The sequence below is a fragment of the Dendronephthya gigantea genome, unplaced genomic scaffold (assembly GCF_004324835.1).
Source record: "Dendronephthya gigantea isolate DGI-Jeju-01 unplaced genomic scaffold, DenGig_1.0 000019F, whole genome shotgun sequence".
Lineage (NCBI taxonomy): Eukaryota > Metazoa > Cnidaria > Anthozoa > Malacalcyonacea > Nephtheidae > Dendronephthya > Dendronephthya gigantea.
This window is the reverse complement of record NW_021163029.1, coordinates 501,393-516,997: the sequence shown is the minus strand read 5'-3', so window position 1 is coordinate 516,997 and position 15,605 is coordinate 501,393. Positions and strand designations below refer to the sequence as shown.

At 34.6% G+C, this 15,605-nt stretch overlaps 1 protein-coding gene across 1 annotated transcript in view; it reads left to right on the top strand.

Moving 5' to 3' along the window:
• LOC114521076 (phospholipase D1-like) overlaps positions 1 to 15,605 on the top strand; it is a 35,619-nt gene that overhangs the window by 15,625 nt on the left and 4,389 nt on the right. Inside the window, exons 20-21 of the mRNA XM_028541480.1 lie at positions 14,988 to 15,057; positions 15,167 to 15,240. Of these exons, the coding sequence (XP_028397281.1) occupies positions 14,988 to 15,057; positions 15,167 to 15,240 (144 nt within the window). The remainder of the gene's footprint in view (positions 1 to 14,987; positions 15,058 to 15,166; positions 15,241 to 15,605) is intronic.

Below are 15,605 nucleotides of genomic sequence, written 5' to 3'. Positions count from 1 at the left end.
GTACAATCCTCAAAACCCCACTGAGCTCTGTGTATCTCTGGAGTATGGAAGTCAGTTTTAAAAGTGAAACCCATGCAAGTGTTGCTATATGCCTATATTGCTTTTACTAAACGCCATATATAAAAACATATCATGCACTTAAAAACTGATAATACTATGAAGATTTTTGTAAATTGGTTTTCAGTTGCTTTTCTTTATCTTCCCTTTTTTTGAAACGTTCATCATGCAGGCAAACACATTTGTACTTAAATATCGCCATTGTACATTTTGCGTCCAACGCTTTCTTCTTATATATAGCTAATGATATGTGCAGGCATGCATGTATGTAAGGTCAAACATTTCCGCTCACACGTCCCAGCCTTGGATCGTGCGTGGATATGTATACATACTGACATACATGTATCAGTATTCATAAAAGTATTTCTCACTAGAAATTTTCTTAAAAATCCATACTAGGCAAATATATATGCTTCACTCATGTTGTTTCTATGCATATACATCCATAGTATCAGGAAAATAGCATTTAGTTTGGATATTATACTTTCATACTATATTTTATGGACTTTTGTTATAGTAAGTATAAAATATCCTTATTTATTTAAGCTGTTTAATTCCAATTACGTGTCGTCGATTTCGTTCGGCAAGTTTCTGTCGTTCCTTTATTGTGATCTTGTGATCAGCATTTCCTCTTTAGCCTTTCCGACCACAACACTTGTAAGGTTTGGCCCCAACAAACACTATTTTTATACGCCATGGAAGTTCTTTCTTATAATAAGAACACGAACACAATGAAAAGTGAAAAATCACGCAAGCCAAAAACGCCCACACCTGTTCAATAATAAGAGCGAAAAACTAGCCACTATTACTTTCCAAAATAGCCGCAAGAAATGCGCAGACATTATAATTGTATATTTATAAGGCAAGCGTTTGAAATTTCCTTACCTGCATGGATTATTTAATATATCTTGATTTTAACGTCTCGTGCATGCGATAGACATGCTAAAGCAAAATCTGAGCTAATGCTGTAAAGAATTGTGGTTTATTATTATTTATTATTATTAAGTTAAAACTATACAAAATACTTAACGTTATTTTAAAGAAGTAAATATAAATAGGTCTTAAAAATGTTTTCACTATATTATAATATAAATAATCTTTAAATATTTTCCCTTACTATTATTATAGATTAAAACTCGGCATTTTCTGATGTTTCAGGCTTATTTGCATTCAATTAGAACCTCTTTTTTTATTGGTACCAAATAATTACTTTGCTTCACTAAGTCTGTGACATTTGTCTTGTATGCTTTGAAACCATTTTTACAGACACGGTAGATTTTGCCACTAGAAAGAATTCCTGCAAGTTTACTGGTTTGCTCAAGTTGTGTTTTCGTGCAAGCCACGACAATCTTCTTTTTCACTATGATTGCGAATGTGAGCTCGTGCATTACTTTATGACAATCTTTCTTCTCGCATTCGAGCTCGGCCGTCCTTGGAAAAACATCTTTACGATAAGTAGACGATTTAACACATCCAGTATTGCCTCTGGCATTGAATCCAGGATGCGCTGACGTCAGGGCAATTAGTACCAACAACTGCGCGAGAACAGAAAATATGAATAAATAATGTGGATTAATTCCTTCAATGTCGTTACAGCACGAGATGCATTAAGAGCCGTTCAGAATGCTTTAATCTATAATCTAGATACACTGCACATTATGTTATGAGACGAACAACGAACAAATACCACAACAACAACAGCATTATATATGACTCACGTATCAGATAAGTTTAAAACACACACATGTAGAGGAGACGTGATTGAGTTCCTGAAGTATCTCAGTTCCGAAAGAGCATTGGACTAGCAAATCAAAGGTCGCGGCGGTTCTATTTCCACCGTGGTCAAGCTAATTTTTGAGCATGCTAGGTCGTAACTCAGAGTAGCACCGACACAATATTTAACGACTTTGTTTACAAATATATTTTAATCTGACACCAGCTATTCCACGCGGCGTTACTTAAGCCATGTTAGTGATGTTACACTGTAAGAGATGTAAATTAGTACAGAGTATTCAAAATGTAAGTGTAAGCAAGAAACGTAAATAGAGAGAAATAGACATAAGCGTTTCGTAGTTTCCAAATTTACATCCCTTAAAAGTATAATTGCATTGCAAGTTACAGGAAAAATTGCGCCATGTAACAGAGCCTTTAGTCAGGACAATCACGTTGATTTTTCTTTAATTTTAAGAATATATTCAAATGTAGCTATGTATATAATTGGCTTATTTTTTGCGGCAAATGAAAGATTACAGTCGAGAATGTGCATGGTTTCTTAAATTTCGCGTATAAGCAACAAAATTAATCAACTATAGCTAAGTAACTTCGTGCTTAGCCTTAAGCGTTCAACACTGTCATTGAACATGGCATAGGCGAACATGCAGTATCTCAAAATATATTTACAAATTTGGATAAACCAATTATCCTTTCGCAACTACAATATCTCACTGAGAAGCATATTATTAAATGCTATGCACAAAAAATGTTCATCTATAAAAAATTATTTTAGTGATCTTCAACCATTCAAATCTCACCGATATACTAATAAGTATTGTATTTAAAATATTTAATGTGATGGTGTACGTCATTGTAAATTTATACTTTTTTTAATAACCATCAGGAAATTATATAAACACTGCACGGGATTCTGAAAATAAATTGCGAGAAGACTTACAAAGTTTTATAACTTTCGTTAGTCGAATTAAGTGTACTTACATTGATCTTAATAATATGACGCCATGAAAATGCTCTTGAAATAATCCACATCTTGATTGTAATTTCAACGGTTTGGATGAATTGATTTAATTAGATTGATTTTGATTTTACCCCAAATTTGATGTACTGTGTTACTGTCGGGAAGATAATCGTTTATATATACCGTTGCCATCCAACTATTTTTAACATCATTACCCCATTTTTTAACATTCATCATTCCTTATTACATCTTTAACATCAGACTCATGCAATGTGTAGGAAGTAGAAATATTGCTTTTAGCAAATTATAATATTGATTTAATTGGATGTAGACATAATGTAACGTGCTTACTGTAACCCACCTTCCTGTATGTATACCAAAAATAGCATCTTCCAGTTTATATTATTATAATAGTATATTGGCTGTTATGTTGGGTGTAAATTATTGATATCATTAAAAAAGTGTTTGTTAATTATATTGGAGAAATTCCTGAGAGGTTCATGTTTATTTGTAACAGAGATTGTCTGTTTGTAACTACATTACTCTATGACTAAAATATCTTTTTACCATTGGAATATCTACTCTTTCACTGTTGATTTAGAAATTGATTTAACCCCATGCAGCTGTGCAATTTTAGACTGAATTCGCTTTAGTTTTAATTAGTTTCAACATCAGTCTCGAATAAACCAATGTAATTAATACCCTGAAAATAACACTAATTTATTGTTCCATATCCCCACAATTATTTTGTTGTATATTTTATTCATATTGATGTAATTAAGCGTTAGTTAATATCCAAGTCTTGTTTTGGTTCGTTACGTATATTGGAACATGTAAGCAATAATTTATGTAAAGTTCGCAAAGGTAATGTATTTCGATATTACTGCATGGCTAGCTGTGGCTACGGTGAATATCTGAAAGATTTAAATATTATTATATGGAATAATGCTCTAATTTCTTAATATACTGTTTTAAATATATCCATTTCAATTCCGTTTTCGTCCTAAATCTAAATTTTTGTTCGAACGCATATATGCATACATGCATGCATGCTTCCCTAGGGACACGTGGAACGTAAGGTATATAACATATATTTATTGCATGCGCGCGCTGGCAAGCTCACAATTATAAGACGTCGGTCGCCATTGGTAAATCACACTAATTCGATTGAATGATAATCTATAATTGACTAGTATACGCCGTTTACTTCTAAATGGGTCGAGAAACATCATAAAACCCGCCTCCCTATCCCCTTTACATAAATCTATACATTGCTGGCATACCTTCAAGATTACTTAATATATTATTATACTTTATGAGATTTTATAGACAGGAAATCAAGTGTCTAAATTGATGTCAAGTATCAACATATTTCTGACGTCAATCGGTTTTATATTTAAAATCACATAGGAAAGTCCTTTCTTATGTACACAATAGCAACAACAAAAAGCGAAAATCATACAAGACAATACGACCACTCTGTGCGCCTTGTTACTATACTTTCTATTGTTTTATATTTTATTAAAACACTACCGTGAGTGGATCCCGTAATTTTTCACAGCCTGTCTTTTTCATCCAGTATTTCGTTTCGGCGGAGTGTTTTCAATTCAGTTTGAAATTAACCGTCCTGTTTACCACTCCATGCCTAACACTTAATTTACAAGCATGCACAATCATTGATTTATGAAAGTAGTATTAACTGGGTTTTTTTTCAAATCAAGTTAACCATTGATCACTACTAACTTTCAAAAAAATAAGTATATAGACTATAGGTGTGCGCCGTATCGGGGAAATATTTGGCTAAAAGCTGAAGTTTTTTAAAAAGCCTCATGGTTATGTTTCAGCGATGACTGGCTGATTCTCGAGTTCAATTTGCCTAAATTATCAACAATTTCGCGATCAAGTAAGAGGGAATTAAGAGTGAATCAAGCGTTATTGGTGAATGATTCACAGTATTTAATGTCGAAAAGTTGTTTTCTCAGTTTGCCATACTCATGACAATTCTCTGCGCGTAGTTCTCCTTGTGCAGTATGCGTATAGAATTTCTTGTTGGGTATTGTCTTCCTTATTTGTCAGCTAGCTCATCCGTTATTTGGTCTTATAGAATCCGTGTTGCAGCCAATAAGACAGATTGTGCCCGTCTTGTTTGCAACCATGGATATATACTGTATATGTATATACGGCTGTACGGCAATACGGCTGCGGATTACTAGTGCTTGAGCCAAGTTCTTATATATCGCAACTATAGGCGATGGTCGTGCATTGTCGAATGTTTACTGACAAATAAAATGCCTTGTAAGCAATTGTTCATCTTTTAGTTATCTTTTACATCGTCGAGCTAATCGTCTTTGGGCGAATTCAACATTTTGTACGACATTGCTGCATGCATGCTGTTTATTTATAAGCATTTTGGGGCATGCATGGCGTTTAGGTTGACACCAGCCCTGCATGGTGTCCTCAACAAATATACTTAGTAGGTCTAAAGGTCTTTTCATTTCAACACGTGTTTTTGGGAAAACTGGAGTTTGAGATATTAATGAGCCTCGAGTCGTGATTGGGGATCTTTTTCATTCATCTTTGACTTTGTTATTTCCCGTTCAAATTCTTTCTTATTTCTTTTTTGAATTCTTCGAGTGACGCTGCTATTAAATTGGTGCAATCTTCTAAGGCGTGGTTGCCCTTCCTGTGTCTACTTCTGCATCATGAATTCCATGGCTTTAGAATGTATTTTGAGTTTTCCATTCATATCCGACCGCGATTCAAGGATATGAAGTGGCTAAATAATTGCGTTAGCTAGATTATTGAATATGCTGTGCCTGTTGCCACTCTTAAATCGTTCCTAACGTTCTGTTTTATTATATATCATTTTGCCTTTTGAATAAACCGAAAATATTGTTTTATTTATTTGAGCTACTTAATTCCGCTTCCTCAATCATCGTGTCGTCAATTTCGTTCGGCAAATTTTTGCCGTTCCATGCGATGAGCATATCCTCTTTATCTCTCCCGCATCCTGCCGACCACACTAGTTGTAAGGTTTGGCCCCGAAAAACACTATTTTTATATGTTTAGGGAAGTGCTTTGAGAACACAATGAAAAGCGAAAAGTCACGCAAGCTAAAAACGCCCACACCTGATATATATATATCGTTGTTTGCATCTTCATACATGCGTGTCAGACTATTCAAAATATGTTGAGTATTTTTAAGGAAAGATAATGAGAGCGAAAAACAACTCACTATTACTTTCAAAATAGCCAAAGCAAATACACATACAGACAGTCTAATGGTATTTATATACGCCAAGCGTTTGAAATTTCCTTACCTAGCTGGGGCTAGGTTGTTGTATACCTTGATTTTAGCATCTCAATATAGAAATGCCAAAAGCATATTATGCAGTAATGCTCGAAAGACATTTGGTTTATTACCCGGCCGCACTTCTAAATGCTTTTTAATTCTGCAAATCTTTGCTGTTATGCATTGTTATGCATAATTTTTTATGGATAGTTGAGATCAATTTAGTTTTGCAGTACAATGATTGTGATATAATGAACTTGGTTACCATGCAACCTATCGTATGTTCTTGTACCCAGCATTCACTATACTTCATTGCCGAAGTTGTTATACCACATTTGATGCTAAGTTTTCCCAAAAAGTATTGTAAAAACATTCCCTGCGATCGATTAATAAAACAATACATATTTTTTACCATATAGACTGAGCCATTTTACAAGAAAAATAAATTATTATTGTATTTCTGTAAATTATTATGTAAAATTTAACATCGCATGGTGATTTAATTAAATTAGATATTTCATATCGTCGAAGATGGCATGTGCTGTATTCTTTGAGTTTGTGCATGTATAACTGATTGTGAGATCAGCGGCTTTGATGCGTTGCGTATGTACCTTTCTTACTGACTCAAAAAAACAAATAAATTATTTTACATTATCTTAAATAAGAATATTTAAATAGGTCTTAGCTATATACAGACATTTTCATGCACTACATATATAAATAATTATCTTCATTAACGTCATGGCGGTTCCGATGTCTCAGTTAGTCTTTTTTGCATTCAATTAGAATCTCTCTTTTTACTGGTTTGTAATAATCTCCAACCTTCTCCAAGACTGTGACATTGTGCTTGAATGCTTTGAGACCTTTTTTACAGACTTGGTTCACTTTGCCACTAAATAAACCCACTGTGTATTTACTGGTGTCCTTAAGTGATGTCTCCGTGCAAGCCACGACAATCTCCTTTGTAATTGCGAATGTGACCTTGCGCGTTACGTTGTGGCAACCTTTTTTACATTCGAGTTCAAACGTCTGTGGGTCAGAATTAGCATGAAGAGTAGACGAATTAACACATCCAGTATTGCCCCTAGCATTCAGTCCAGGATGCGCCGACGTTTGGGTAAGTAGTACTAACAACTGCGTGAGAACAGAAAAAAAATTATAAACAATGTGCATTCCTTCATATAAATATAAGTCATTACAGCTGGATTATCCGAAACGTTAGGAGTCATTTAAAATGCTATCATTTATTACTTTAACTTGCCATCTAGATAAACTATTCATTTGAAAATAAATAGCACGACGTAAACCGCATATGACTCAGGTGCGGTCAGATAAGTTTAAGACACACGCGTATAGAAAGGACTTGAACTACTTGGAGTACCACCGTGGTCAAGCTAAATTTTGAGCCACAATATTTAACGACTTACATTGAAGACATTTATATTTCAATCTGATGCCATACTTTGTGTGTGATCATATTTAAATGTAATTGGCTTATTTTCTGCGGGAAATCAGCAATAAAATTTGTAGGCAATTAAATTATAATTAACTAGTTCCTCGTGCTTAGCCTTGATATCCTCCGGTGCTTAGCCTTAAGCGTTCAAAATATTTCCTAAGTTTCCATTTCCATGGTGTAATTTTCCTGAGAATTATTCGATATTAAATGCCATGCACAAAAAGTGATCATCTGTAGAAAGGTGTTTTAGTGATCTACAACCATTTTCAAACTCTCTGATATACATATGTAATTAGCAAGCATGTGTACTTCGAATATCAGAGCCAATGGTAAAGATATAGCCATATGGGTGAAAACAATTCACAATAATATAGTAACACTTACATTAATCATTATCCATTTACCCTCGTTAAATATATATTTCGAGAGTTCCATGTTTTCTTTTCTCTTGATGTTTGTATATATCCTAACTTTCTTCTACAATGTTATATATTATCTCACTTTGTATATATCCTAACTTTCTTCTACAATGTTATATATTGTCTCACTTTCAGTGACTTAAATAACTCAACGAAGGATCGCCCTGGCCCCTGCTTATATACGCCTGCACTGCCACTGTCACTGATGTTATTTTTGAATGCATTACAAATTTCCCCCGCGCCTAGAATTCTTTGTACTATACATTTCCGCAAACAGCAAGTTGTGCCTATCTATGATTTCGTTTGGAAGGCAAAATATCATTTCCAGCTTATAGCGCATAAAATATTCATATTTGGTGTTCTACTTTCATAATGTCTATTTTTAGAGCGTTTCTATTGGTCAGTCTGAAATTGTGAGATGTGATTAATGTGTTACAGTAATCGTATGTTATACAATTCTGCTAACAGTTTTGTGCTAATAATTAAGTTTCATGAAACTTAATTTAATTGGAAAGAGATATTACCGCAAATGATGATTGATATTATTCTATTATTTATTGCAAATCAAGTTCCTTCATGCAGAACGGAAGACTAATTAAATTAGCGGATTTGCATTAACAATTTTAAGATAGAATGATCAAATTCATACTTCACAATTAAATATAAAGGGGAAACAATCCTAAATTACATTATAACACGCAAATATCGTTTTGTTTAGCTGTGTTTACGTTTTTACAGACAGGCAAATTTGATTATACAGTAGTCCACCGCAAACTCGAACTCGCTTAACTCAGTCTCAAACTCGTCGCTAACTCGAACTAAATCCAATTCCCCTTGAATTTTACAATGTTTTTTAAAGTAATTTACTCCGCTTAACTCGAACTCCTCGCTAATTCGAACAAATTTTGTTTTCCCTTGGTCAAATGTGCCCGGATAACTCGAACTTTGGTTTCGAATCATAGATCAGACCAGAGAACAGTCAAGCTTTATTTATTTTGTTAAAATTCAATCTCGCTAGCGAGCTCTTTCTCTGCAAGTGAAAATCCATATTCTGTTGTGTGTGGTACATGCACGTAACGGTAAATTCTCCTGATCGACGAAGGTTCTGAGGTCGAAGGTCAAGACGTTTTCTTTCTCGTATAAGCATTCGATGAACCTACTTCAGACATGAGAAGATATTTGAAGGTGGTAATGCGAATATAATTAATGGACAATAATGTTTATTTATTTGCAGCGATAACTAATTTCAATATTCTTGGTGTTCAATATTCTTTACGTTCGCGGTTTAAGATTCTGATTGGTATAGACAGGCCAGTATTCATAAGGCATGTGAGATCGTGAAAAGGCGATATACTTCGGTTTGAGTGGGATCCTGGGATTTTCAAATGAAGGAAATTGCTATGCCTATGGCTATGAATTATATCGGGTGTAATATGGAGGTTGGTGGTGGTCTTTCCCCACGAAACAACGAATTCTATTAGTCTTCTTTCTGCAAACATATATTTCGCAACAATTAATAGGATGTTATCGTGCGAAATCAGGAAATTAGGTTGAGGATGCGACAAATCGGAAATTTGATTTGTTGGTTAGATTCTTGAATACTTTTATGTGATGAAGTTATAATATTTTTATTCTTCTCACAAAAATATATTCCAAAAGAAACAGTATATGAAGTAATTAAACTATTTCAAAAAATATCACCAGAGGCAGAGACTGAGCCAATGAACAATCGCGGTAATACATGGCAATTTCAGTTGGCTAAAGATACGGTAGGACATCTCGTAACACATTTTGCAAGATCGATCCGAGATAATCGCGTTCACGAGCGCGCTAGGTTCCCTGTTACTAGCCTAGAAAATCCTAGTAAATTCTAGTCATCTGGTGAACCCTATTGTATCCATTTAATTGACAGGAAGAACAAGAGAGAGTGAAGCCTTGGTTGATTGATATTCATTAATTCGCGTTCGAAAGTGAACAGACCAACCTAGCTCAGATTGATATCAGACCACCTTTCGAAGCGGACTCGCTAAGTGAGATCGATCTCAGATCGATTCCATATTTTACGAGGGTTCGCTTTATGTAAGATAGGTCTGACTAAACCATGCACTGCATTGTGAGCTGGCCAGACTAGTATGGCTATTTTTCCCATTTAATTAACTCTCATAAACAATATATAGCATATGAATTATATGAGCCATGCAGAAGAAAGAGTGTTATATAGAAGCCAACAAACTCCGGATAACATAATCTTACAAACTCAAGTCAAGACCGAAAATTCTGGTGAGATTTTGACTTTATCCCAAAGTATTTATCATATAGATATAAATAATTTGGTTTGACATGCAATGACTTTGACTTTGCCTTAATTTGGAATAAAGTCGAAATGTCACCAGACTTTCGTGTCTCTATACTATAATAGTGCGTCACTGTGTTTTATTGGAATATATAAAATCTTAAGTTTGCAAGATGATGTTTTTCGTTTGTGACGTCTATAATGTTCTGTGAGGAAATATAATGATATTATGATGTATAAGATTAAAGTTGTTAAAATTTAATGAATCGGTATAATACGTATGCCATGCACGTGAACTAAAAAACAATGTTCGTTTGCCGAAAAATTATATGCATGCAATTGTTTAGACCCCTATTTTGTTATTATCACACGGATTTCACCACAATCCCCCGCAAAATGCTAATTACATCGCGATTTACGGTTATTTTAACCTAATTTTTAACAGAGTTTGGAAAGTTTCTTGTTTCTTTTGTGTGATGCAACCTGAACTAAGACTGAAATGACAATATTACAATAACTGAGTAGTTTCCCACAATTTGATTGTGAAAGCCATTTCAAACGTGCTTACGAGGGTGTGCTTATACAATCCATTTCAAAGTATATTGGACTGTTTAAGCGATATCTCTTGCGGCGACTAATTGCCAAAAATGTCACAGATGCATATAATTATATGTTAAATTTTATCGTATGCTATCACGTGTACCGAAGGATTAAAACAATTTGGTTAGTTTGAAAAAGTCGCAAAAATGTTATGCGGTGGTTTCATTAACCATTTTTGTGAAGTGAAATAAATAAATAAATGTATGGAACAATGTCAAATGCTTGGACACTTTTAAGTATACTTCCTTCAAGTATATTTAGGTAGTATTTTCCCTTGGGTAAAAATTTAACTGAGTTCTTAAATAGCGTTTTTTCTAGCGCAACAGCTACAAACAAAACAGCGAAAACCTCACTCAAGTTTTGTCAGAATGAAAAAAAATGTTCTCGAATGGCCTTTTAGACTTTCAGCTGCCCTGGTTTCAAATACTCAGTTTCAGGGACGTTTTTTAATCAGGGATATAAAATGTATAAAGTTATATTCAGCTTTTGTATCATTTTGAGCAGAAAAGTTAGAAACCATTGTTCAGGCATAGGTTTTTCGCGTGTTGAATAACAAAAACCACGGTCTTTTATAGCATACTTTTTATCCATGTAGCTATAGCCTCAATTGCCCAAAATTATACCAGGTCAAATTGTACAAAAGTTGTGAACAAAAATTAATATGACGATTTATGCATAAAAAATATCACGGTGTTATCACTTTCACACCGTCAGTTATCTAATAGAATTCAAATGCGTTTTTACCAAGTTTTACATTGCGACACAGAATAATTTCAAATTTAAAGTACGTACCAGATATTATTCAGCAAATTTAGACTCAGGATGTTTGACGTCAGCCACGACACACTCGAGACGTGCTAAACCCCGCGATTGCATGATATTATGTCGTATGGTGTAATTGTAGACAATTACCATCGTGCATAATTATGGCATGAAAAAATCAATTTCGGTCAGAATAAATTAGCGCAAGTAGATGTAGGGCAGGAAATAGTTGCTACAGGTTTACATGCAGCTAGGCTTTCTTTACTGAATATAGTAACCTCATGTTTGTGCTATGCGTTCCCTGTCATCTGTTCCCTGCCATGCAGTTTGAATATGGTTGCCAATATTAATCAAGTGCGTTGTTTCTCTTTTGACAAAGGATCCTTTGTGTATGCAACACACTTGATCTCTTAAACTAAGTCTTTGTATTTAAGAGATCATACCGGATGTTTGCATGGGTCTGGAAAATCAAGATATTTCTTTACATTCTTCGTTTTACATATACCCATAGTTATTTAGTTCGTCCGATTTCACTAAATATATAGAGCATTTTGATTTTTGTTTCCTGGTTGCATCCATGCAATTAATGATGTGAATATTTAGAACTGTTTGGAACCGCTCACCTCGGATTATATTGCTGATGACACATAATAATTATAAATCCAATCCTATCAATCCACTGAGGGAAAATTTTTAAAAGACGAGTTGATTTTTCATTTGATGTCCTCAATGTCAACCCGATAATGATACGTAAGTATAATATGGGTGGCATCTAAGATTTGCGCCATCAGCCCAATATTTTTCTTTGTGGTATTTTAATATTTTTTAATTATTGCGGTATTACATTGCATTACACAATATTGAAATAATTTTATTTAAAAGCTGTTGATTTTGTTTAAAAAGTGTTGTAATCGAAAAAGAATTTCTTCTAAGAATTACTTCAACTTCCCGATGTTAATCCCCGCATGAATATGATGCCCTTAGTCGGCATACTAAAAATGACATCTTGTCTGGCGTCAGCAAGTATCACACGTCATGCTTAATTGATATTGTGATAAAATTGATATCATCTGATACAGTCATATCCTTATAAAAGTACCAAAATTGAATGTAACCGAGATTTTGTCACATAAATTCTTGCATAATTCGTTGAAAAGGTAAATGATAGCAGGTGTATAATTTGTTAATAATCATGCATTTCAAAATAGTTTATGTATAGCTATTTAATAATTATAATGTACAATGAATAAGTTTTACAGACTGTACTTGGTATATTTGTTATAAAAGATATCATTTCCTGGTACGGTTGAAGCTCATGCAATTCAATGACATTATGATCTATGAAATGGTCTCGCAGGAAAATTATTCTGCATCTAAAGTTATTCTGAATTTAAAGCATCTAGTTAAAAGTTTAACAGTTTCGGATATTATGTGACATGAGATGATGAACGATATCTGTAGATTTTCATAAAAAATAGCACTACTTAGTGTTAGGCGACTTTTTGAGTCATTTGATCTGTAGGAATACATTTGGCCATTTTGGGCGACATTTGTGTTCTGTGTGCCACCCCCGCTAAACTGAGTTGTAGCTCTCGTTTAAAGTGTCTCAAACTTCAATGACCTGCACATATTTGGCAAAGTGTACCAAGTTCGTCTGAAGTAAATAATATCCGTCCATTTTTTTGGCAAAAGAATTGTCTTACATCTCAGCGTTTTTCCTTAAAGACTTGCTTGTAGTATAATTGCTAACTCCTGCCTAAAGTGTCCTGAAAGGAAGGGTGCGACATGCCCTGCGTATAGGTTCTGAAACTAAATATTGAGTGTTCTGGAAGTTACATAATTGCAGTAATAATAGACATAGGCACCAGTTACACGATACCGGATTAGTAGCGTACCGGATTACTTTCCATATCAGATAGACGTTGCATTACGAGCTAGGATGTAGCAATTCGGTAAGTTCCAAGAAATTAAATCCCTCTGGAGATGATATGAAAAGTGATCCGGATATTTCTGTATAATTCCTCTAATCCGGTATATAATATGTTTTGAAGGAGAAATAAATGGTCATCAAACGCTTACAAAGGTTACCGATTCCAAAAGTTCTATTGCACTGTCCTGTCCACGAAAATATTTGTTTTGGACTTTTTGCTACCCTGTTGAACTTAGCAAGACGCGCGGTTTCATCTTAACTGCATTCGTCTCGTTTGCTTTTAAATAACTGTATGTATATTTCTGTCGTTTGCCGCGTGATTGAAATGAGCATGCTTCTTAAATCTTCCTGCTGCTTGCTTAATAATTAAAGTGTTTCCATTTTGGCCATGCAAACGCAAATGAATTTTATCGAACAAACACGTACGCTTTGTTCGAATCGCGTCGGGTGCGCTGGGCGTATACGTTCGCTTTCCCCACGTGGACCACCCTTAGGGCTGATTTCCACTGTGGAAAGCAGCTATATAGTATGTTGTCTTTAACTTAAAAACTAAGTCAATAAATCGAAAGAACTTAGTTTTCCGTATATTTTAGTATGCATTTGTTCACCTAAATGTTAAACAATATAAATATAACATCATTTAGAATTTTCCGTGGGTGTAATGCCTAAAAAACGCATAAATGGAAAGCAGCCCTTAGGAAACACACGTAACGGATCCGGATCTACGTGTGCAGAAATACTTCCTCCTTCCGCCACACTCATGCGCAGCACGTATATGACAACAGCGTGGGGGTTTCCCGCGTGAGATAATGCTTCGGCTAAACGCTAAAAAATGTCTGAATGCGTTGGAGTCATTTTCCTGGCATGAGTATACTTTATATTGGTGACTTGATAGTCCAACACAATGAGGCTTGTTAGTTAAATGTTGATCTTGTTGATCTTAACATCCCATCTTGAGTGATCAGATAGTAGAACATTGCATTGTTAACTTTGCATGCGGCGTACGTTTTTATTGATTAGAAATACATGCACCTTCTTAATTTTTTCCCAGCTATCCAGGGTCGACTGCACGTTCAGTGACATTAGGGCTGCTTTCCACTGTAACATTTTTTGCACGTACGTACACGCACGTATATAAAAGCTTAAAACCTTCTAAGTTGTTATATAATTAATTTTATGCCAGAAGAACACACACCAAATCATCAACACCAACCCTATGCACCTGTTCAATTGCTGATTCCATAAGTGTCAATTAATTTTTTTTTAAACTTCTACGTGCGTATACATGCATAGGAATAATATATACATATGCAAAAAACGCGACAGTAGAAAACAGCCCTTGCCCTGGTGTGATTTCCATGCATCAGTTGACTCTGCATGGGACGAGCAAAAAATACGACAGGGAAATTTTAACCCTTCCCAACCGACTTTGATCGCATGCCTAAATCAGTGTTAGCAACATATTAAACATTTCTTTAATTTTTAGATTACGGAACTGATCTATGTGCACTCGAAAGTCATGATTGTGGATGATCGTTACACTATAATAGGATCAGGTAAGTGAAGTGTACGCTGGTATAAATAACGAGAACTTCGGCATTTTGTCATGAAGTTTCATATCATATTTCATACATTTTTTTAAAATCTTCTCCTGTCTCATTCCAGCAAATATAAACGACCGAAGCTTACTAGGAAAAAGAGATTCTGAAATTGCAATATTAGCTGAAGACTGCGAGTTTGTAAGTACTAGCATGTACTTTTGATATTGGAATCCGTGGTTTGCTAATAAAGTGTGTTGCCAAAAAAGTATTCGTCTTTTTTTGAGGACCGATGTTTCAAACATTTTACACTACCCCATTCCATTGGCTTTACTTATTCAGCCTTATCGAGCGGGGTCGTTTAAGGCAGGTTTCCATAAATGGTGATGTCAGTAATGCCAAATAGACCGGCATTACATCGCCATATAATAATTATTATGCAAGAAACTCATGTTCCCTCTTAATTGACTGTTGCTCCTCGTTAGGTTCTACAGGTAATATAAAATCCTTCTTGATTTTCCATCAACCGTAAAATCTCTAAATAAATGTTTTCATATTTTCGATAG